The 23,759-nt window shown below is 38.0% G+C and overlaps 1 protein-coding gene across 3 annotated transcripts in view; it reads left to right on the top strand.

The window, feature by feature from the left end:
• BRCC3 (BRCA1/BRCA2-containing complex, subunit 3) overlaps window positions 1-23,759 on the top strand; it is a 77,212-nt gene that overhangs the window by 51,198 nt on the left and 2,255 nt on the right. For 2 of the 3 annotated variants that reach the window (XM_008587940.1, XM_008587942.1), the window contains 2 exons: window positions 18,089-18,220; window positions 18,713-18,756. In XM_008587940.1, coding sequence (XP_008586162.1) covers window positions 18,089-18,220; window positions 18,713-18,756 — 176 coding nt within the window. Of the gene's footprint in view, window positions 1-18,088; window positions 18,221-18,712; window positions 18,757-18,975; window positions 19,236-23,759 lie in introns of those variants that run through there. The other variant, XM_008587943.1, reaches the window with a different exon arrangement.

The raw sequence follows: 23,759 nt of genomic DNA on the forward strand, positions 1-23,759 counted from the left end.
TCGTTTGTATTTTTGTTCTACCAGTGGTTTTTGTTCTTTCTTGTCTATTCATGGTAGTGATTATCAGTTTTGGGTTCCAGATGCAGGACTCCCTTGAGGATTACTTGTAGGGCTGGTCATGGGTTGGCGAGCTCCTGCAGATTTTGTTTGTCTGGGAAATGTACTGTTTCTCCTTCATTTCTGAAGGATAGCCTTGCTGGATATTGTATTTTTGGCTGCCAATGATTTTCTTTTAATATTTTGATTCTATCATCCAATTCTCTTTTGATCTATAGAGTTTCTGTTGGGAAGTCTGCTGTTAATTTGATGGAGACTCCCTTACAGGCGACTTGACGCTTTTCTTGTGTTGTTTTTAAGATTCCTTTTTGTCTTTGAGCTTTGCCATTTTGACTGTAATGTGTCTCAGAGAGGACCTTTTCGGATTGAATCTGTTTAGCGATATTTGAGCCTCCTGGATCTGAAGGTCCATGTCTCTCCCTACACCTGGGAAGTTTTCTGCTATTACTTCATTGAATAGGTTTTCAATGCATTTTCCTTTGTCCTCCCCTTCTGGAACACCCATGATTCAGATGTTTGTGTGCTTCGGGTTATCTGCTTGCTCTTAGATTTTCTCCTTTTTTATTCTTTCTTTTTCTTTTTATTCTCTTTTTTTTTTTTTTTTTTTTTTTTGGTACATGTGGGTTATTTCAAAATGACTATCTTCAAGATCAGAAATTCTTTCTTTTGCTTGCTCTAACTTGCTGCTTAAGCTCTTGGTTGTGTTTTGTGTTTTTTATTTCATTGAATGAATCCTTTCATTCAGGAATTCTACCACATTCTTTTTTAAAGTATTAATCTCTTCGTAAATTTCCTTCTTCACATTCTGTATACTTTTTCCCGTTTTGTTATGTTGTCTGAGTCTTCTTATATCACATTGAGTTTCCTTAAGATTGTTGCTTGTAATTCCTTTTTAGTCATTTCAAGCGCTTACTCCTCTATGGGATCTGGTACTTGAGAATTATCATATTCTTTGGAGAATTATCATATTCTTGTTTTTTTTTTTTTCTTATTTCTAGTATCTCTTTATTGATGTCTAGTCATCTGGCAGAGCAGTTACTTCTTCTATTACTCTGGCTTAGGCTTTGAGGATAGAGACTTCTTCCTTTTGATGTGTTTTATATTGACCATTGAGTGGGCTGTTTTAGTACTGATTCCAGGTAGACACAGTAGTGTAGTCTCTGTGTGGGTACTTTGGCCATATTCAGTGTTGGAATTGTGTGTGAATACTTCTGTGGCCCAGTCACTGGGGCACTTAGTGATTTCTTGCTGAGGTTGGTGACACCGTGTTCATTCGTCCAGGATGTGGGCAATCTGTTGAGTTCTTGAGAGAAGCACCTGGGTGCCCTGTTGCTCTGTGGCTGGGTTGTGTGACCCTGGGCAGACCTGTTGGCACCTCAGCTAGTGCCCCTTGACCCTTATGGCTGCACTGGGGTATACTGCAGCTCTTCAGTTTGAACGGGTGACCCTGGGTGGGTTTTCTCTTTCCTCTTACCTACAGGCTGAGGCTCTTCCTTGGAACCATGTTACCCCAGTTGGGAGATAGGTTGGTGGCAATTGGGAATTTTCTTCCGTACTCTATTTGAGTAACGAGGTTTTCTGTACACTCGTGGGGTTCCACAAGTGTCTCTCCCTGGGTCAAGGCAGCACCATGGGCTGTGGACATACTTCCCACCCCCAGTTGTGCTACTGGGTATGGCAGCATAATTCCCCCTCTGTTGGGCCACTGGGTCATGGGTTTGCACTAACTCACCTCTTCCCCCAGGCTCCACTGGTGACTCTCCTTTTGTTCATGCTGACAAGTGGTTACTGGGCCACCTCTAAGGTGATGGTGGTTGCTGGTTTGGCCACACAGCCATCCTGGTGGTGGCAGTTGCTGTGGCAGTTGCTTTTGTGGACCATTTGCACAGCACCATTGTCTGTGGCAGTGGTGAGGAGCACTGCTGCTGGAGAGGTCACCAGGTGCACTGATGCCACCAGTCAGGTGGGGAGAGCTGTTTCCCACAGCCAGCAACATCTCCAGGTGCACTGCTGCTGTCAGTTGGGCAGATGGGCCTGCTTCCTGGAGCTGGGGAGGTCAGTGGGTTCAGTGATGCTGTCATTCCAGTCTTTGTCTTTTGAGTGGGGATTTTAATCCATTTACATATAGGGTGGTTGTTGAAAGGTATTGTCTTACTCCTGGCATGTTATCAATTTTCATTGGATGTTTTAAATATCTTTTGTTCCTTTCTTCCCCTTTTATTTTTTGTCTTTGGTGTTTTTTGGCTATTGGAGGTGGTTAGATAAACTTTCTTTCTTTTTCTCATTTGCATTTTTGTTCTGCCAGTGGGTTTTGTTATTTCTTGTGTATTCATGGTAGTGATTGTTGTTTTTTGGATTCCAGATGCAGGACTCCATTGAGGATTTCTTGTAGGGCAGGTCATGTGGTGATGAACTCCCATAGTTTTTGTTTGTCTGGGAAATACACTATTTCTCCTTCTTTTCTGAAGGATAGCCTTGCTGAGTATAGTAGCAATTTTTTTTCTTTAAACTGGAAGTTTTTTTCTTTAAATACTTTGAATATATTATCCCATTCTCTTCTGGCCTGTAGGGTTTCTGCTGAGAAATCTGCCATTAGTCTGATGGGGACTACCTGATAGGAAGCTTTTCTCTTGCTGTTTTTAGGATTTTCTCTTTCTCTTTGACCTTTGCCAGTTTGATTATAATGTGTTTCAGAGAGGACCTTTTTGGATTGAATATGTTTGGAGATCTTGAATGATCTGAAAGTTGTGTCTCTCCCAATATCTTGGGAAGCTTTTGCTCTCACTTTGTTGAACCTGTCTCAATGCCTTTTCTTTTCTCTTCCCCACTCAGAACACCCATGATTCAGATGTTTTTGCACTTAAGCTTGTCTGAGAGCTTGTAGATTTTCTTCAGTTTTTTTATTCTTTCTTTCTTTCTTTATTTATTTTGTGCACCTGTGTTATTTTGAAAAGAGTGTGCTCCAAATCAGAAATTCTTCTGCTTGCTCTATCTGGTTGCTTAAGCTCTTGGTTTTATTTTGTTAATAAATGAATCCTTCATTTCCAGGAGTCATGCTACATTCTTTTTTACAGTATCTATCTCTCTATACATTTCCTCCTTCATATCCTGAATAATTTTTCTCATTTTGCTGTGTCTTCTGAGTCTTCTTTTATGTCATTTAGTTTCCTTAAAATTGTTGCTTGGAATTCCTTTTCAGTCATTTCAAAGATTTTCTGCTTTATGGGGTCTGATACTTGAAAATTAATTGTATTCCTTTGGTGGTGTCATATTTTCTTTCTTTTTTTGTTGTTGTTGTTGTTTTGTATTTCTAGTATCCATACATTGATGTGTGGACACCTGGTAAAGCAGTTGCTTCTTTTATTACTGTGGAGAGACTTTTGAAGAGAGAGACTCCCTCCTGTACTTGTGTTTTATATTGACCGTTGAGTAGGGTGTTTTAGTATTAGTTCTGGGTAGATGCATGACTGTAGTCTCTGTGTGGTTTCTTCAGCTATATTTAGTATTGGTGTTGTATGTGAGTGCTTCTGTGGTCTAGGCACTGGGGCACTTAGTGGTTCCTTGATGAGGTTAGTGACACTGTGTTGGGCTGTCAAGGATTTGGGTGACATCTTAAGTTCTCTGAAGAAGTGCCTGGGTGCCCTGTCACTGTTTGGCTGGGGTGCATGACCCCAGGTGGGCTTGTTGGCATCCTGGCTAATGTCTTGTGACCCTCATTGGTGCACTGGGGTATACTGGAGGTCGTCAGTTTGAATGGGTGACCCTGGTCAGGGTTTCTCTTTCCTTTTTCCTACAGGCAGAGGCTCCTTGTGCGTCCTTGCTTACCCCAGTTGAAAGATGGGTTGGTAGTAATTGGGAATTTTCTTCCTTACTCTATTCAGTTATCCTGGATTTTTGCACTCTTCATGGGCTCTGTTTGTGTCTGTCTTGTAGTCTTTTAGGAGTGTCATGTTTCCCTGCTTTTTCATGCCTCCCGTTTATCTGCATTGATATCTGGGCATCTGGTGGTAGTGTATTCTCTTAAGTTTTGAAGTGGTTTTTGAGGGGAGAGATTCTTACCTGTAGAAGTGTTTTACATTGATAGTCAGGTTGGGCTACATAGGTTTGGTTCTGGGTGGCATGGTAGTAAGTGCCAGCTCATTCCCCACAACTTCTTCACTTGTGTGGGCAGGCTGCTGTGTCATATGGGACACTGGACTCCCTTGGAAGGTGGCATGGATCTAGGCTGCTTCTACACCCCCAGCATGTTCTCTGCTGGTGCTGATAGGCTCACTGCGTCTAAGCTCCAGTGATAGGAGGGCATGGATTCAGGCAGCCACTTGCAAGGGACTGGTGCAGTCCTTCTCACTGTCTGTGGGAGCAGGCACAGGGCAGAGCTCTGGGCTCCAAGATGAGGAGGTCGTGGATATAGGTAACCAGTGCAAAGGGCCAGCACAGCCCCTGGCTCATTGTCCACTGGAGTGGGTGCAAGGTGGGACTTGTAGCTCCTGGAGGAGGATGGCCTGGATCTAGGTAACTGGGGCAGGGGGCTGGTGCAGTCTCCATCTCACTGTCTACTGGAGCAGGTGTGGCATTCAGTTGGACATGGCTTGTAGCCCCTGGGAGAAGGAAGGTGTGCATCTAGACAACCAGCGCACCCCCCCACACACACACTCACCACTGGCATGGGCAGCTCCCCTATATTGAGCAGGGCTCTGTGCTCCTGGAAAGAAGGAGGGCACATATCCAGGCAGGCGGTACACTCCCCCCATGCACTTCACTGGAGTGTGTGGGGATGCTGGGTCAGTGGGACTCTAATCTTCCCTGGCTTCTATCTCACAATGGTGGTGCCTAGAGGTAGACTGGGATGGGGCAGAGGAGGGAGTCACTCCTTGCATAGTTTCCCTCTGAGAAAATATATTTGTGTGGGCTCTTAGTCTCTGCACACACTGGGCTCACTGTCCATGAGTGCCACACTGTTAGCCTGCAGCCTGGTTTGCAGGCATCTAAGGTGAAGGTGGCGGCTGCCAGCCCTCCCCTGTCTACCTTGTCCCAGCAGTGTGGGGTTTCTCCAAACTCTGCGCCAGTCCTGGTTGAGAGTTTCTCCTGTCCTTCTATGCTACTGTCTCAATTTTCCAGGTCTTTGGGGGTGGGGGGGGGGGCCTCACTTTTAAGCTGGATTCCGTTGTTTTCTCCTAGACATGCTACTCTTCAAGTGACTATCTGTTTGCTGCTTTGGACTTTCTTTGCACCAGGGGCAAGGGCTGGCCACCTCTAGTCAGACATCTTGCCTAGACTCTTATCAGTTTTTTATTTATTTATTTATTTATTTATTTAGGCAGTGGCCAGTACAGGGATCAAACTGTCAACCTTGGTGTTATCAGCACCACACTCTGACTGAGCTAACCACTAGTCCTGATTAATATCTTCTGAAGCTCTATTACTAGACCTTCATGTATACATTCTGTATTTTTTATGAATTGATCTTTTTGTCAGTATGAAATTACCCTCTTTATCCCTTTTAGTATTCTTTGTTCTGAAATCAGCTTTGTCTGATATTAATATAGCCTTACCTACTCTTTTTTGAGTATTGTTAGCATGTTGTATCTTTTTACTTTTAACCTACTTGTGTATATATATAGTCAGGTCTCCCATTTTTATCCAATCTGACAATCTCTGCCTTTTGATTGGCATATTGAGATCTTTTGCACTTAATATGATTACTAATGTGGCTAGGCTTAAATTTACCATTTTGCTATTTGTTTTCTATTTGTCTTATCTGAGTTTTGTTCACTTTTTCTTCTTCTGCCTTCTTTTGGATGAATTAAGTGATTTTTATTACTGTATTTTATCTCTTTTATAGGTTTATTAGCTGTAATCCTTTGTTATGTTATTTTAGTGGTTGCCTTAGGGTTTATCACAGGGTGTCTCAATATTGGCACTATTGACATTTTGGGTCAAATAATTGCATGTATATGTGGTGGGGGGTTGGTATTCTGTGCCTTCTAGGATGTTTAGCAGCATCCCTGACCTCCGCTCACTAGATGCCAGTAGCACCTTCTCAGTTCTCAAAATCAAAAATGTCTCCAGATATTGCCAAATGTTCCTTTTAGAGAAAAATTACCCCTGGTTGAAAAGCACTGTTTTACAGTATACATCTTTTACTTATCACAGTCTGCCTTCAAGTGATATTATACTAGTTCACATGTAATGTAAAACTCTTGCAACATTTTACTTTCATTTCTCCCCTCCTGGCCTTTTTCTAGTGTCATTATACATTTCGTTTTATGTATATTATAAAGCCATAATGTTGTTATTAGTTTTACTTTAAACAGTTGATTATCTTTTCAAGAAATTTAAATAAGAAAATAGTATCTTCGTACTTATTCATGTAGTTACCATTTCTAGTGCTCTTCGTTTCTTTGTTTCCATCTGGTATCATTTCCTTGCTTCTTGAAGGACATCCTTTAGTAGTTCTTGTAGTGCAGCACTGCTGGTGAGGTATTCTTTCACCTTTAGTTTTCTCATGCACAGTGCCCTGATCAGCCCTCAACTGAATACTTGGAGAGGAGCCTCTGAATATCTCTGGGGTTCTCTGTCTGTGAAGCTTTCTCCTTTACAGTACTTTGCCCTGCAAACTCAAGCCACCTTGGCTTTCCCAGAGTCTCAGTTCCATCTTCTCAACTCAGGGAGACCACCAAGCTCTACATGGGGCTTCCTCTCCCTGTGCTACAGCTTAGAAACTTTCTCCAGGTAGTAGGCTGACACTCACCTTGCTTGTCTTTCATCTCTCAGGGAATCACTGTCCTTCACTGCCTGTTTTCCAGTGTCTTGAAAATTGTTGTCTCACATTTTTTTTTCCACATTTTTTTTTTTTATGGATCTTAGCCTGCACCATGGTTCCTTTTAGTGAAGGATACTGTTTTGAAACCAAGGACTGGGTGCTAGGTGTGCTCATTGCTACTAGGGTATCATTGCTTCTAGACTTTCTCAGTGTACAAAGTTATGAAGAAGAAGGTGTGTGTGTGTGTGTGCATGCATGTGTGAGTTCAAACTAATAATTCCAATCCCATTCCCACACCTTAGGGTTCATCCTAACATTCTCCCTTTCCATATTTGCAGCTATCTTCTCTAACAGAGAGAAACTTTGCTCCTGGTATCCACAATAAGTTTACTTATTGCTCAGTCTAGAATATACAGAAAGTAGTTTTGGAATTGCTAACCTATATCACTGTAAAAAAACAAACCTACCAACTAGGAGATCAAAATTTGTTTAGAATTCTTTTTATTGAGTTTTATTGAGTTATAATTGATATACAAAAATTGCACATATTTAATGTATACATTTTGATGAGTTTAGACATATGCCTGAAAGCATATACTCAACATAATGTATTCAAAAGTTACTTGGGTTTGGTCTTTTTTCCCCCCACCACTTTAGTGTGGTTATATTATTCATTTGAAAGACAGGTTGTTTTCCATTTTAGAATTTTTTACACCCGTACTTTTTTCCCCCTTTGGAGTATATAAAACATCAACAGGGTTCCAAAAGTCAGAACTATAGAGTTTAGAGTTTATTTTGCATATTATGACATATGAATCTCGTATCTCTTTCCAGGGGCTGTCTACCTGTCCCAAATCCATTTATTTAAAAAGTCTGTCTTCACCCCAGTGATTTTAGATGCCACCTTTTATCATATACAAAAATTCCCTGTTCACATGGATCTATTTCTGGACTTTCTGTTCTGTCTGGCTGTCCATTCATTTACCAGTACCACATTAATGATAGTGGCTTTATTGTATGTTTTACTATCTGTAGGGCTAGTCTCCACTGTAGCTTTTCCTTCTCACTGTTTCCCTATTCTTACATGTTTAGTTTTCCATGTGAATTTTACTATCAGATTGTCTAGCCCCAGATAAAAAACTTTCTGGTATTTTTATTGAGATTGTGTTAGATTTATAAATTAATGTGGAATTAATCTTTATGTTGTTGTATCGTTCCTTCCAAGAACACTGGATGTCTTTCCATTTGCTCTATCTGCTTTTGTGTCTTTAGAGAAAATTAAATGTTTTTATATAGATTTTGCATATTTCTTGAATATTATTGAAGTTTATTTCTAAATATTTTATCTTCTTTTTTGCCTTTGTGAATGGGTTTGTTTTTTCTACTACACCTTCTCTTTATTACTTATATACTTGAGGGCTATTATTTCTGTATGTAAATTTTTACCTTCCTAAATTCTTTTATTCTTTAAGTTAATTTTACCTTTGATTTTCTAGAGCTTTCCAGATAAACATCACATCCCATCCGTCAGTAGAAATAGTTTTACTTCTCCAATTTCTATGCCTCTAATTAATTTCTTATGTGTAATTGCATTGTGTAATATCTCCTTTGCAGGATTAAATAGTAGTGGAAATAGTAGGCAGTCTTTCTTTGTTTCCGATCCTTGTGGAAATTTCTGTAGTATTAACGTACTAAGTAAGATTCTGTGTTCAGGACTAAGGTATAACACACTTTTCATATTAAGAAAGTATCCATAAATTCCTACTTTCCTCTTTTATTCTATGTTTTGATCAGGGATAGGTGTTGAATTTTGTTAAGTTTTTCAGTATCTGTGGAGGCAATAATGATTTTCCATAGATCTATTAATATGGTGTATTATATTAATAGATGTCCTACTATTGAACCACCCTTGCCTTCCTGGAAAAAATTCCTCCTAGGTTATAATGTATCATTTTCTTAATGTGGTATTGGATTGTGTTTGCTAATATTTTATTTAGTACTTTTACATCAATAATCAGAAGTGAATCTTTCTGGAATATTCTTTTTTTGTACTGTCTTTATCAGGCTTAGGTATCTGTATTATACTTGTTTCATAAGAATTGTTTGGAGTTTTCTTTCATTTTCTAGGCTCTGGCACAATATATGTAGCACTGGGGGCACTGTATTCTTTGAAAATTCCTCTATGAAATCAACTGTGCCTTTTATTTTGTGGGGCAGGTTCTTGATATATTTCTCTATTTCTGCTGTGGACATTCAGTTCCTTGATATATTTCTTTATTTCTGCTGTGGGAATTGATCTCTGTTTACACTTTCTTTCTATAATGGGGTCAATTTTGGTAAAGTGTATCTTACTAAGAAATTGTTCATTTTGTCTGGTTTCCAAATTTATTTACATAGAGAGCTCTCTGCCAGATAGTCTCTTATGGTCTTTTAAATCTCTTTTATTTCAATAGTTATCTCCCCCTTGTCATTTCATATTTTGTATATTTGTGCTTTTTCCTTTTTTCCTTGGTTATGTTAGCTAGTGGTGTGTTGATTTTGTTAACTTTCTCCAAAACAATCGTTTTTATTTATTTGATTATTTTTTCTATGCCTGGCCTCATTTTTCTTCTATGTTCATTCTTTCCTTCCTTATGTCTTATTTTAGTTACTTTGTTGTGCTTTGTCATAGTGTTTGGAGTTTGGAAATTAATGAATATATATTTGGTCTTTTATTATTATTGATATAAGTGGTTAAGGGTATGAATTTTCCACTTATCTTTGTTTTAAATATATCTCATAGATGCTGATAAGTAGTATTTTCAATCTCTTATCTTTTAAAAAGTTCTTTAATGTTAATTTCCCTTCTACCCCTCTATTGTGTTCCATTCTTTCTTCCTTCCAATCTGATATCCATGCTGTAGCCTTTCTAAATGGTTCTGCTCCCTAATGCCATCAGAATAAAGCCCAGAACCTGAAGCCCTTCATAGTTTGCATATGTCACCAGCCATGCTCTCTCAGTCATCATATTCTGGTGAGTGAGCAGTAGTATCTCGTTGTGGTTTTAATTTGCAGTTTTCCAGTGACTAATTAGGTTGAGTACCTTTTCAAATGTTTATTGGCCTTTTGGATATACTCTCATGTATAAGCCATCCATTTTTTTTTTAACTTTATTACTTTGAAAGAATTCTAATGTATTCTGGATACAAGCTCTTTGTCAGCTATATCTATTCCAAGTATCTTCTCTGTGCCTCTGGCCTGGTTTTTACTATCTTAATAGAAATTTGATGAGCCTAAGTTGTTTATTTGACATAATAGTTCAAAATATCTTTCCATTTTTTCAGGCTAGAGTTTTTAAGTGTCCTATACTACTTAAGAAATATTTCCCTACCCCATGGAGATTCTTTAGTGTTTTGCCATGTTTAAACCTATAATCTACTTAGAGCTGACTTTGGGATATGATATGGGACAGGAGTTTAGTTTCCTTTTTTCCCATTTGTATATCCAATTGACATGGCACTATTTATTGCTGCCTTGCCACTTTGGCTTAAATCAAGTGTCCATATATTTGTATAAGTATATTTCTGGACTCTTGTCCATTCCATTTTGTCTATGTGTCTATCCATGTGCCAGTAACACAATGTATTGATTACTGTAACTTTATAATAAGTCTTGATATCTGGTACTGTTAGTTCTCCCTTTGTTGTTATTCTTCAAGATTATCTTGGCTATTTTTGGACCTTTGTGACCTCACTTAATTCGTCACAATAATCTTTTATATTTTTCAGTGCAGAAGTCTTGCGCATCTTGCATTGACATTATTCCCAGGAATTTGGCGTTTTATGCTATTGTAATTGATATCTTTTCAAAATTTTTATATTCTAATTGGTGCTGGCTATTTAGATAATAAATTGATATATATATCCAGCACCTTGCTAAATATACTTATTAATTCTAATGATTTATCTGCAGATTGAATTTCCTCGGGATTTTCTATGTAAACAGTCATGTCTTCCATAAATAAGGGCAGTATAATTTCACCCTTTCCAATCCTTACGTCTTTTTATTTCACTTTCTTGCCTTATACTGGCTCAGTCTTTTAGTAAAATTTCTGAATAAAATCTCAAAGAGAGTGATTTCAGAATTTCACCATTATCTCTGGTGTTTAATGTAGAGTTTCTGTAGATAGCTCTTATCATATTAAAGAGGTTCCCTTCTATTCCTAGTATCCTAAGACTTTCTCATGAATTATTGTTGAATTTTATCAAGTGCTTCTTCTTCACTTATTAAGATAATCATATGATTATTTACCTTTACACTTTTAATGTGGCAAAGTTGCATGGACTGTTTTCTGAATCTTAAACCAACTTTTCATTCCTAGAATAAACCCGGCTTAGTCATCATGTATTATCTCTTTAAATGTATCACTGGATTCAGTAGGTTGATCATTTTAGGAATTCTATAGCTCTGTTCATAACTGAGATTGACCCATAATTTTGTTTTCCTTACACACCCTTGCTAGGTTTTGATATCAGCGTTATGCTAGCTGCATTATATGAAGTAGGAAGTGTTTCCATATCTCAATTTTCTGAAATAGTTTGTATAAGACTGATACTTTTTTTTCTTTAAATGTTTGACAGAATATAACCAATTAGCAATCTTGGTGTGGAGTTTTCTTTATGAAAAGTTTTAAGTTATGAATTCAGTTTCTTTAAAAGATTTAGGACTATTCTGACTTTCTGTATCTTTTTAGTTTTGGCAAGGTGTGCTTTTATAGGAATGTACCCTAAAAACTTAATTTACATTATTAACAATATCCTCTTATTATCTTTTTAAAGATTGTAGGATCTAAAGCAATTTCCCCCTTTTCATTCTTACATTGGTAATGTATTCTCCACTTTTTGATCAATCTTGCTGGGGATTTATTAATTTTATCAATCTTTTCAAAAGAACCAAGTAGCCATATGTCCCTCCAAGCACTGATTTAGGTACATCTCTAATTTTTATTTTTTTTTTTAAACTGTACTTCAGTTCAAACTATTTTCCAATTGCCTTCTGATTTATTATTTGATGCAGGGGTTATTTAGAAGTAAATTATTGAATTTCAAAACATTGGATGATTTTGCATATAAGGTGAAATAAACACATGCCACCCCTATATCTCATTGAACTCAACTATACAACCTGGACAGTATGCCAGGCCTAGGTATTTGTGAACTCTGGAAAGCAAATAACAATAGGTGGGTTGGGGAAGGACCCCAAAATTCAAAATACCACAGAAGTGGTATAAACAAGATCCAAAGTCTTATAATATAATATCCAAAATAACCAGGATACAAACCAAAATTACTCAGTAAATTAAGAACCTCAGAAATCTCATCTTGTATGGGAAAAGGTAATCAACAGACACAAAAGGCAAGATGACACGTATGTTGGAAATACCTGACCAGACTTTAAAATCAGCCATTATGAAAATGCTAAAGCTATCAATTACAAAAAAATGTTGAAACAAATATTTAAAAGGAAAGCATCAGGTAAAAAATAGAAGATAAAAGAACCAAATGGAAATTTTAGAGCTGAAAAATATAAGAATATTTAAAAACTCACTAGATTAAAAGTGAGAACACAGTGGAGATGACAAAGGAAAGAGTCAGTGAACTTGATGACAGATCAATAGAATTATCTAATCAGAACAATAGACAGGAAAAAAAACACTGGGGAAAAAAGGGACAGAGCTTCAGAAACCTGTAGAAAAACAATAAAAGGTGGCAAAAGATATATATGTATAGATCAATGGAATAGAATCACGAGTTCATAAATAAACCCATACATCTGTGGCCAGCTGATTTTCAACAAGTGTGCTGAGATGATTCAACAGGGAAAGAAAAGGCAATTCAACATGTGGTGCTGGGACAACTGAATATCTACATGCAAAAGAATGAAGTTGGACTCCTACCTCGCCCAGTATACAAATATTAACTTCAAATGAATCAAATACCTGAATACAAGAGCTAAAACAACAAAACCCTTAGAATAAAACACAGGGGTAAATCTTCATGACCTGGAATTTTGCAGTGGTTTCTTAGGTAAGATACCAAATACACAAGGCACAAAAACAAAAAACAGATAAATTGGACTTGATAAAAAACAAAAACATTTGTGCATCAAAGGACATTATCAAGAAGGTGAAAAAAACAATCTATGGAATGGGAAAAGATAGTGGCAAATCATGTATATGATAATGTTATAGCATGCAGAATATGTAAAAAACTCTTAAAACACAACAATAAGAAGACAAACAGGTTAGTTTAAAAATGGGCATTCAACACAGGACTAGAATTCCTAGCTAGAGCAATTAGGCAAGAAAAAGAAATAAAAGGCATCCAAATTGCAAAGGAAGGTGTAAAATTATCTTTGTTCAAAGATGACATGATCTTATATGCAGAACCCCCCCCCCAAAAAAAAAAGAAAACCTGTTAGAACTAACAAACAAATTCAGGAAAGTTGCAGGATACAAAAATCAGTTGTATTTCTATGCACTAACAATGAATAATCAGACAAGGAAATTAAGAAAATAATCCCATTTACAATAATATACAAAAGAATAAAATACCTATTAATAAACCTAACCAAGTAGGAAAAAGACTTTTACATTGAAAACTACAAAATGTAGCTGAAAGAAATTAAGGACACAAATAAATGGAAAGACATCCCGTGTTTGTGGATTGGATAATTTAATATTGTTAAGATGCCATACTACTCGAAGCCATCTAAAGATTTAATGCAATCACTACAAAATTCCAGAAATATTGTTTTTTTTAGCAGAAATAGAAAAATCCATCCTAAAGTTCATATGGAATCTCAAGGGACCCCAAATAGCCAAAATAACTTTGAAAAAGAATAAAGTCGGACAACTCACACTGCCTGATTTCAAAAGTAACTACAAAGCTACATTAATCAAAATACTCTGGTACTGGCATAAAGGTTGACATATGTGAGACCAAATGAACAGAATAGTGAGCCCAGAATTAAACCCTCATATATATGGTCACATGAATTCCAACAAGGGTGTCAAGACCACTACATGGAGAAGGAACAGTCCCTTCAAAAAATGATGTTCTGAAAACTGAATATCCATATGCAAAAGAAAGAAGATGGACCCTTATCTTACACCATATACAAAAATTAACTAAAAATGAATTAAAGACCTAAACATAAGACCCCCAACTATAAAACACCTAGAAGAAAACATAGGGGGAAAGCTTAATGACATTGGATTTGGCAATGATTTCTTGGATATGACATCAAAAGCACAGCCAACAAAAGCGAAAATAGACAAATGAAACTACATCAAACTGAAAAACTTCTGTGCATCAAAATAAACAATCAACAGAGTGAAAAAAACCTACAGAATGGGAGAAAATATTGGCAAATCATGTATCTAATAAGGAGTTAATATCCAGAACCTATAAAGAACTGCTACAATTTAATAATAAATAAATAACCCAATTTAAAAGTGAGCAAAGGACTTGAATACATATTTCTCCAAAGATGGTATACAAATGGCCAACAAGGATATGAAAAGATGCTCAACATCAGTAATCATTAGAAAAATGCAAATAAAAACCACAAGATATCATCTCATGCCCATTAGTATGGTTGTTATCAAGAAAACAAAATAGCAAGCATTTGGTGAGGGTGTGGAAAAGTTGGAACCTTTCTGCACTATTGGTGGAAATGTAAAATGGAGCAACCTCCATGGAAAACAGTATGAAGGTTCTTTAAAAAATTAAAAGTAGATCTACCGTATGATCCACCAATCCCATTTCTGGATATATATCCAAAAGAATCAAGAGCAGGATCTTGGAGAGATATTTGCACACCCATGTTTAAAACATCATTTACAAGAGCCAAGAGGTGCAAGTTACAAAAATGTCCATTGATGGATGATTTAATAAACAAAATGTGGTATATGCATACAATGGAATATTATTCAACCTTAAAGAAAGGGAATTCTGTCAAATGCAACAAAATGGATGGATCTTGAAGAAATTATGCTTAGTGAAATAAACCAGTCACAAAAAAACAAATATTGTATGATTCCATTTACATAAGGTATCTAAAGTAGTTAAAGTCCTAGAAACATAAATTAGAATGGTGATTATCAGAAGTTGGGGGGAGGGAGGAAAGGAGAGTTATTTAATGGGTAGAGAGCTGCAGTTCTGCAATATGAAAAGATTCTGGAGATCTATTACACAGCAATATGAAGAAATACAGCTGATGTACAAATGAGAAAGAGAAAAGAATCAAAGATTAGCACCACAAAAAGCCACCAAACCACAACAGTAAACAAGAGAGTAAGGAAGGAACAAAGGATCTACAAAACAATGATGCTGTAGATTGAATGTCCACCCAAAGCTCATTGAAACTTTATCCCCACTGTGACAGTGTTATGAGTGTGGGAAATCCTATTATAGTAATTGAAAGGTGGGTCTTATAAGAGGTGATTAGATTGTGAGGTCTGTATCCTCACAAGTGGAGTAACCCATTGATGGTTTAATGGTGGTCATGGACGTGGTTATGATGGCTTCATGAGAATGAGTGAGGAGTTAGCTCTCTCTCGCTTCAGCCATTTTGCATTGATATTGAGTCGCCATCAAGGCCCTCACCAGATGTGTTCCCTGGGTCTTTATAAATTGCCCAGTTTCTGGTATTGTGTTGTAAGCAAAAGAAACAGACTCATACAAATGAGAAAACAATTAACAAAATGGCAGAAGTGAGTCCTTACCTATCAATAATAACCTTGAATATAAATGGATTAAATTATCTAATTAAAAGATATAGAGTGGCTGAATGGATAAAAAACAACACCCAACTACATTCTGCCTATAAGAAACTCACTTCACCTGTAAGGAGACAAACACTGAAAGCGAAGGAATGAAGAAAGATATACCATGGCAGAGCTACTAAAAGACCCATAGATATTGGGCTAAGTATTATTATTCACTTGAAAGGACATGCTATTCCTGTATGAAGTAGCTAGGATGACAGTTTTATCACTTCTAACCAATCAGAATTTACCTGAGTCATAGCTATGTTGTTATCTTGGTTATTTTCTCTTTTACTTTGGTTTGCTGGGATTTGAGCACAGTGCGAGATCTACCTTACATATTCCACCCCCAGCAGGAATTTTAGATCTAAGAAACATGAAATAATGAAGATTACTCTTTCTGCTTTCCAGCTCAGGTCCCAGCTTCCTATGCCTCCATATTCGTAGTAAGAACTGTGGGGGTAAAATCAGCAGGAAGGGAGAGCTAACTTAGTGTTTTGGGATTCTACAGATTTCAGTCTGTCACATCAGCCCACATGATTATTACAAGCCCCATTGGTTTTTCCTTACCCCAGCAAAGTTTGTCTGTGTATGGCAAGCCCCATCCTTTATCTGTCTATGCCCCAAACAAGACAGATGCCCCCAAGGAGAATAGTGGCCCCTGTTCTATACTCCTCTACTCATTGTTTGTCTCTGGAATGTAGTTCATTTAGACTTCTGTTTGTATCCACAGCTCTCTGGTATCTTTTCTTTAATCTATACATTGTTTAATCTGTTGTTTTCTTGTTATGATGGGAGCAATGGGCTTTGGCAACCTTCTACATCCTAAGTGGTAAGCAGAACTACCAGATCACTTTAGTCTAATTAGGAATTGAGATTATTCAAAGTTGGGCTTGTGGTCTCTGTACAGGCAGGCTGGTCTCTTTTTACTACTAGTATGTATACTGTTGAAGTCCCAACCCAAAGCCTAGGGACAGTTTACCAGAGCCTCTCTACCATGACAGTCCCTGAATTCCAATTTTGTCACTCTAGACCCATAAGTCTTTTTGAAAACTCTTTTCAACTTCTCAGCCTGTAAGCATCCTTCCCTGGAATCAGCAGGTTCCTTTCTAGGAAAACTATCCCTAAATGTCAGGCCCTTCTGTCAGGATTTTCCTTTTCTCCCAGATGTTGGCCCCACGATTACTCATTGCTTTGGTGCTTCTCCAGTCACTTCCAGCAGATGCTGTTTTATTTGACCTAGCTGTTCTAGTTGCTCTCCACAGGTGAACTGGTCTTAATCATCTAGTTCATTAGCAGGAGCAGAATTTGGTGTAAGCTTTGGATCTCTATTTACCTAAGTCCTAGGATTATAGTTTTGAGTAACCTAAGAGCAGCTCTAGCAGTTTCTTCTAGAAATTTATGAAGATGTGTATCCAAAGGTAGTGGACCATTGTAACCATTTCTGCTCATACACCTGACAAACTCAAAGGGAAAACCTGTTAAGCAGACTAATGGCAGCTGCATATTGACTTTTCAAGGTTTCTGGGAACATCAGTAATAATAGTTACTGTGAATTACTCCAAAGGGCCTCTGCCAACCACCTAGCAGCTATGACATATTCTTTCATGAATTCTTCCCTGACTACTTGCGTGTGAGTTGGGGAACGGTGCTTGTAGTTTTCCATCATTTGTGTTCCATCTAGGTTGTGGTATGGGACCTACACATACTCTACTGGATGGGGATGAGAGACGGGGCAGCTAGATCTTATGCTGTTTTACCACCATGTGCCAGTGGGTCTCATGGTGCCAGGGACCCTCAACCAAATTCTCCACTGAACCTGCCATTGGGTGGAGTTTAGGTGCATTTGGGGTGAGAAGTGGGTAGAGGTAGATTGGTTGACTTTAGTAACAAACATATCTATTTCTCCCACTCTACCATGAAACCATGAATGTTTTAATTTCTTACCTATTTTCTACCAGGAGAGAGAATGGAAAGTAAGGACCACTGATGAACACTAAGTTAGAGTAAGGGAGTATTTATGTGAGTGATCCCATCTACATAATGAGTGTTATGGATGCATTGAAGAGTCTGAAGTTTCTCTTCCCCAGGCTTTGTGATCAATTTGTTCAATCTCCCTGGCAAGTTCTTAACCGAAAACAGTGTTAATTAGCCATTTCCCTTGTTTGGAGAGAGGGCCCGAGGAACTTAAGCTCTGAAAGCCTCTGTTAAGTTTACAGAAGTGGCCTCAGATTCTCTATGGGACTAGAGAATATTGGCTTTGCAAATGGACTTCCAATTTGCTTCCCAGATGAACCCAGTTTGAACTGTATCCACTTTGAAGTTGAGACACTAAGTGAATTATAGGAATGTTTAATCCTTGAAGCACACTGTATCCCAAAGTTTCAATTAAAACTATAGAGAACTTCTGATTATGACAACTCAAGGTTAAAAACTGACCTAAACTGATTGCCTTACAGGTATGAGAGAATCGAGATCCCAATCCATATTGTACCGCATGTCACCATTGGGAAAGTGTGCCTTGAATCAGCAGTAGAGCTGCCCAAGATCCTGTGCCAAGAGGAACAGGATGCGTATAGGAGGATCCACAGGTAGTTCCCTCTTTGCTCTTCTGCTCTGCTTCTCGGGCCTAGTCTCTATTTTCCTCTTCTCTCTTTTTACCTTTAGTAGCTCAACTCTTAAGCCCCCTTTCCGTTGACCACTTTGTGAGAAAGCATTATAACAATCTCCTGTCATAAAGTTTCTCACACTGTATGATAACAATCTGTTTAACATTTGTTTCTCTCCTGCTCTACTTTGGATCCTTCGAGTACAAAAACGCTTTCTTTTTTAGTTGAAAAAGCTGGGTACACCACAACATCTTAGTGAGAGACAGTAATTTCACAATTATCTCTTGAATTTTTGAGTAAAATTACATCCTCAAAATTATTTTTTAAAAATTAATGGGAATTTAACTCATACATATTCATTCAATCCGGTTGGCAAAAGTCTGAGGCAGTTTATTATTTTATTATAGTCCATGACAATTTTGTTTTCCCTTTGGTGCTGCTTTGCTACTAACCTAAACTATTTTGTCCCTTTAGCCTTACACATCTGGACTCAGTAACCAAGATCCATAATGGCTCAGGTAAGATTTCTTCTTGACTGTAGGCGCTGATCCCTGAAGTACTCAGCTGACAGAAGCAAATTTAGTTTAAGTCATTAGAGCGATACGTACAACTTATCCTCAAGTTTTCTTTCCCAAGAGCTTTACTAATCCTGCTCCCAACATTTCTTTTGAACCCCATGGACCCTTGAATACAGGCATACCTCATTTTATTGCAGCTCCTTTTATTGTGATTTGCAGATACTTCGTTTTTAACAAATTGAAGGTTTGCGGCAACCCTGCATCAGGCATGTCTATCGGCGTGTGCTCACTTCCTATCTCTCTGTCACATTTTGGCAATTCTTGCAATATTTCAAGCTCTTTCATATTATTATATCTGTTATGGTGATCTGTGATTAGTTATCTTCGCTGTTACTACTGTGATTGTTTTGGGGCACCATGAGCCACACCCATATAAGATGGTGAACTTATTGAATAAATGTTGTTTGTGTTCTGACTGCTTTACTGACTGGATGTTCCCCCATTTCTCTCCCTCTCCTTGGGCTTCTCTATTCCCTGACACACATCAATGTTGAAATTAGGCCAGTTAGTAACCCTGCAATGGTATCTAAATGTTCAGATTTAATGGAGTTGCATGTCTCTCACTTTAAATCAAAAGCCAGACATGATTAAGCTTAGTGAGGAAGGCATATTGAAAGCCAAGATAGACAGAAAGTTTGGCCCATTGTGCCAAACAGGTAGCCAAGTTGTGAATGCAAAGAAAAGTTCTTAAAGGAAATTAAAAGTGCTACTCCATTAAATACACAAATTATAAAAAAGCAAAACAGCCTTAATGCTGATATGGAGAAAGCTCTAGTGGTCTGGATAGAAGGTCAAATCAGCCACAACATTTCCTTAAGCCAAAGCCTAATTCAGAGCAAGGCCCTGACTCTCTTCAATTCTATGAAGGTTGAGAGAGGTGAGGAAGCCGCAGAAGAAAAGTGTGTGGCAAGCAGAGGTTCATGAGGTTTAAGGAAGAAAGAGTCTCCATAACATAAAAGTGCAAGGTGAGGCAGCAAGTGCTGATGTAGAAGCTGCAGCAGGTTGCCCAGAAGATCTAGCTGACATAATTTATGAAGGTGGCTACACTAAACAACAGATTTTAACTGTAGACAAAACAGCCTTAGATTGGAAGAAGATGCCATCTAGGGCTTTCAGTGCCTGACTTCAGAGCCTCAAGGGACAGGCTGACTCTCTTGTGAGGGGATAATGCACCTCGTAACTTTAACTTGAAGCCAGTGCTTATTTACCCTTCAGAAAATCCTAGGGCCCTTAAGAATGATGGTAAATCTGCTCTGCCTGTGGTCTATAAATGGAACAACAGAGCCTGGATAATAGCACATCTGTTTACGGCATGGTTTACGGAATATTTTAAGCCCACTGTTGAGACCTAGTGCTGAGGAAAAAGATCCCTTTCAAAATACTACTGCTCATTGACAATGCACCTGGCCACTCATGACCTCTGCTAGAGATGTACAAGGAGATTAATGTTGTTTTCATGCCCGCTAACACAACATCCACTCTGCAGCACATGAATCAAGGAGTAATTTTGACTTTCAAGTCTTATTATTTAAGAAATGTATTTTGTAAGGCTATAGCTGCCATAGTTAGTGATGCCTCTGATGGATCTGGACGAAGTAAATTGAAAACCTTCTGGAAAAGATTCACTATTCTATATGACATTAAGAACATTTCTGATTCATGGGAGGAACTCAAAATATCAACATTGACAGGAGTTTGGAGGAAATTGATTCTGGCCCTCATGGGTGACTTTGAAGGGCTCAAGACTTCAGGGGAGGAAGTAACTGCAGATGTGGTGGAAACAGGAAGAGAACTAGAATTAGAAGTGGAGCCTGTAGATGTGACTAAATCGCTACAATCTCATGATAAAACTTTAGCAAATGATGAGTTGCTTCTTATAGATGAGCAAAGAAAGTGGTTTCTTGAGATGGAATCTATTCCTGGTGAAGATGCTGTGAACACTGTTGAAACGACAACACAGGATTCACAACATTACATAAACTAAGTTGATAAAGCAGGGGCAAGGTTTGAGAGGACTGACTCCAATTTTGAAAGAAGTTCTACTGTGGGTCAAAAGCTATCAAATGGCATCACATGCTACCGAGAAATCTTCCATGAAAGGAGGAGTCAATCAACATGGCAGACTTTACTCTTGTCTTATTTGAAGAAATTGCCACAGCCACCCCAATCTTCAGCAACCACCACCCTGATCAGTCAGCAACCACTGACACTGAGGCAAGACCCTCCACCAGCAAAAAGATTGTGACTCGCTGAAGGCTCAGATGATCATTAGCAATTTTTAGCAATAAAGTATTTTTTTAATTAAAGGCATTTACATTTTTTTTTAGATATAACGCTATTGCATACCTAATAGACCACAGTATGATGTAAATATAACTTTTATATGCACTGGGAAACCAAAAAATTTGTGTGACTTGCTTTATTGTGAAATTCGTTTTGTTGTGGTGGTCTGGACCAAATCTGCAATGTATTCAAGGTATGTCTATACTGTGAATGCAACCTAGAGTAAGACAGGAGGAAAGGAAAGAACATTATGATAGACCTACTCAGTGGTGTGCTGGCACATACTTAACAACCAGTTCTCAGAGAACAGGGAGGCCCTGGTTTGTTCTGTTTGCCAGTTTCCATGGTGTGATTACCCACTCCTAGTATGGCTGATTTCAAGCAACTAACATGGCATCAACCAGCTAGCAAACTTCCTGAAATTTTAACAGTTGACTCTTATGGGCTGGTATGAGCTGGTTCCAACAGACCAGTACTAGCCTATTGTGGTGGGAGTTGAAAGAGGTGGATTGACAGAGAGACAATAGAGAAGGCATGAGGAAGGGATCTTTTTTATGTCAATAAATATAGAAGGAGTTCCCGTACAAGAACAAGGAGCAAAAAGTTCAATATAATGTACAGACTAATTCACTTGTCTCCAATATACACACCTCCCCAACCAAATTTACTCTCTTACTAACCCTGACTTCCTGGGAATTCTATACATTCTGTCCCAGTTACTGGCAAAGTTACCAGTGAGGAAGAAGGGGAGGTTTTCAAGTGTTATAGGCAATTAGTTTGCAAAGAAAATAAGCAAGAAATAGCTTGGTCTATCTGTCTCATCATTTCTCTCTGGGAGTAAATATGACAAAGGGTTAAAAGTTGGTAATATATGATATATAATCATGCTCTAAAGCCACAGGAATTTACAAAGCATAATAGTAAACATAAAAGTGGACAAATAGATCAGTGGAACTGAGCAGAACCTAGAGGTAGGCCCACATGTATATGAGAATTTATATTTAATAAAGATGTTATTTCAAATCAGTGAAGAAAGGATGGATTACTCACTAAATAGTATTGGTATAGTTCATTGGTTTATTCATTCAAGCAACATTTGAGTGTCTACTTCTCTGCTAGGTGCTATTCTAGGCCCTGGGGTACAGTGCTGAACAAGAGAGTCTTAACCTTCATGGGCATATATTCTTCTATTTCTATTTGGGGGAGAAAATAGATTACTACCTAAAAACATGCATAAAAAATAAGTTCCAGATATATTCGAACTTTTACTATTAAATATGGTACATCCACTTAGGGAAAGAGTTTGACAGTTACAATTGCCAAATGTCCCATCAGTTTCTCTCCTAGGCATATACCCCAAATAATTGAAAATAGCTGTTCAAACAAAAACTTATACATGAATATTCTAGCAGAGTTAGTCACGACATTTAAAATGTGGAAACAACCCAAATGTGCATCAGTGGAGTACTGCTCAGCAATAAAAGTGAAAGCAGCATCACACAAAAGGCTACAAATCTGCTTGCTGTCACCAAATTCAGCAGCTTCTGGGTATGAGCAGATCACATGGTGACAGGACTCAAGAGAGAGACAAGGGAGGAACTAATACAATGAGAACTCACTCACTGCCCCCCTCTCCCAGGGACAGCATTAATCCATTCTTGAGGAATTGCCCCCGCGCCTCAAACAGCTCCCAACACTGCCACATTGGGGTTCAGATTTCCACATGAATTCTGGGAGGACAGCACATCCAAACTCCATCACTCATTTTAAAAGTTAAAAAAAATACAGGAGGAAAATATAAGAATATTTTTCAAACGCTGGGGAGGTGATGGCCTAAGTATAATGTGAAAGCCTGAACTCACAAAAGAAAAGACTGACAAAGGGAAAAAAAAAAAAAAAAAAAGGCCCCTATGACAAAATAAAATGTTAATTAATCTTTAAAAGAAGTATGGATTAAAATAAAATTATCAATTTTCCGCCTTTTCTTTTGGCAAAGATTAAATTGAGAGATAATTAGGTGAGTATGTAGAGTAAGTGAACAGTCCCCCATCCCTGGAGGTAAAATTTGATACAACCTGGAAAATACTGGATAATCAGTTTTAAAGCATACATGGACTTAGATCTAGCAATTTCACTTAATTGCAGTCTTTATAATAGCAAAAAGTTGGATGTCACTGTGATGTCCATCCGCAGGGGATTTATTAAATTGGATAAATATTGGGCAGCCCTTAATAAGGTAAGCAAAATCTTTATTGACACAGGAAGATGTTTGTGACATGTGAGGAAAAAGTAATACCCAAAATACTACAGTTTTTATTTAAAAGCATACACACACATATATATACATAGATCTGGGAAGATATGCCTCACAGTATTACAGGGGTCATTTCAATAACAGTCTCATATTATGAGAGAGAAAAAGATACGTCCACTAGGCAGAATTTGTTTGAAAAGAGTGTCATACAATCTTTGTCTCACCATGAAGCTGAATGTGCACAGTAGGGCGTGAAAAATGATCACTGCCTTACTCTTCATCCCTCTGTTTTTTTCTCTAATTTAAAAAGAGCTCTCCTGGGCCAGCCCGGTGGTGCACTGGATAGTGCGCCGCTTGGGAAGTGCGGCGGCGCTCCCGCCGAGGGTTCGGATCCCACATACAGACC

Source organism: Galeopterus variegatus, unplaced genomic scaffold (assembly GCF_000696425.1).
Source record: "Galeopterus variegatus unplaced genomic scaffold, G_variegatus-3.0.2 Scaffold4604, whole genome shotgun sequence".
NCBI lineage: Eukaryota > Metazoa > Chordata > Mammalia > Dermoptera > Cynocephalidae > Galeopterus > Galeopterus variegatus.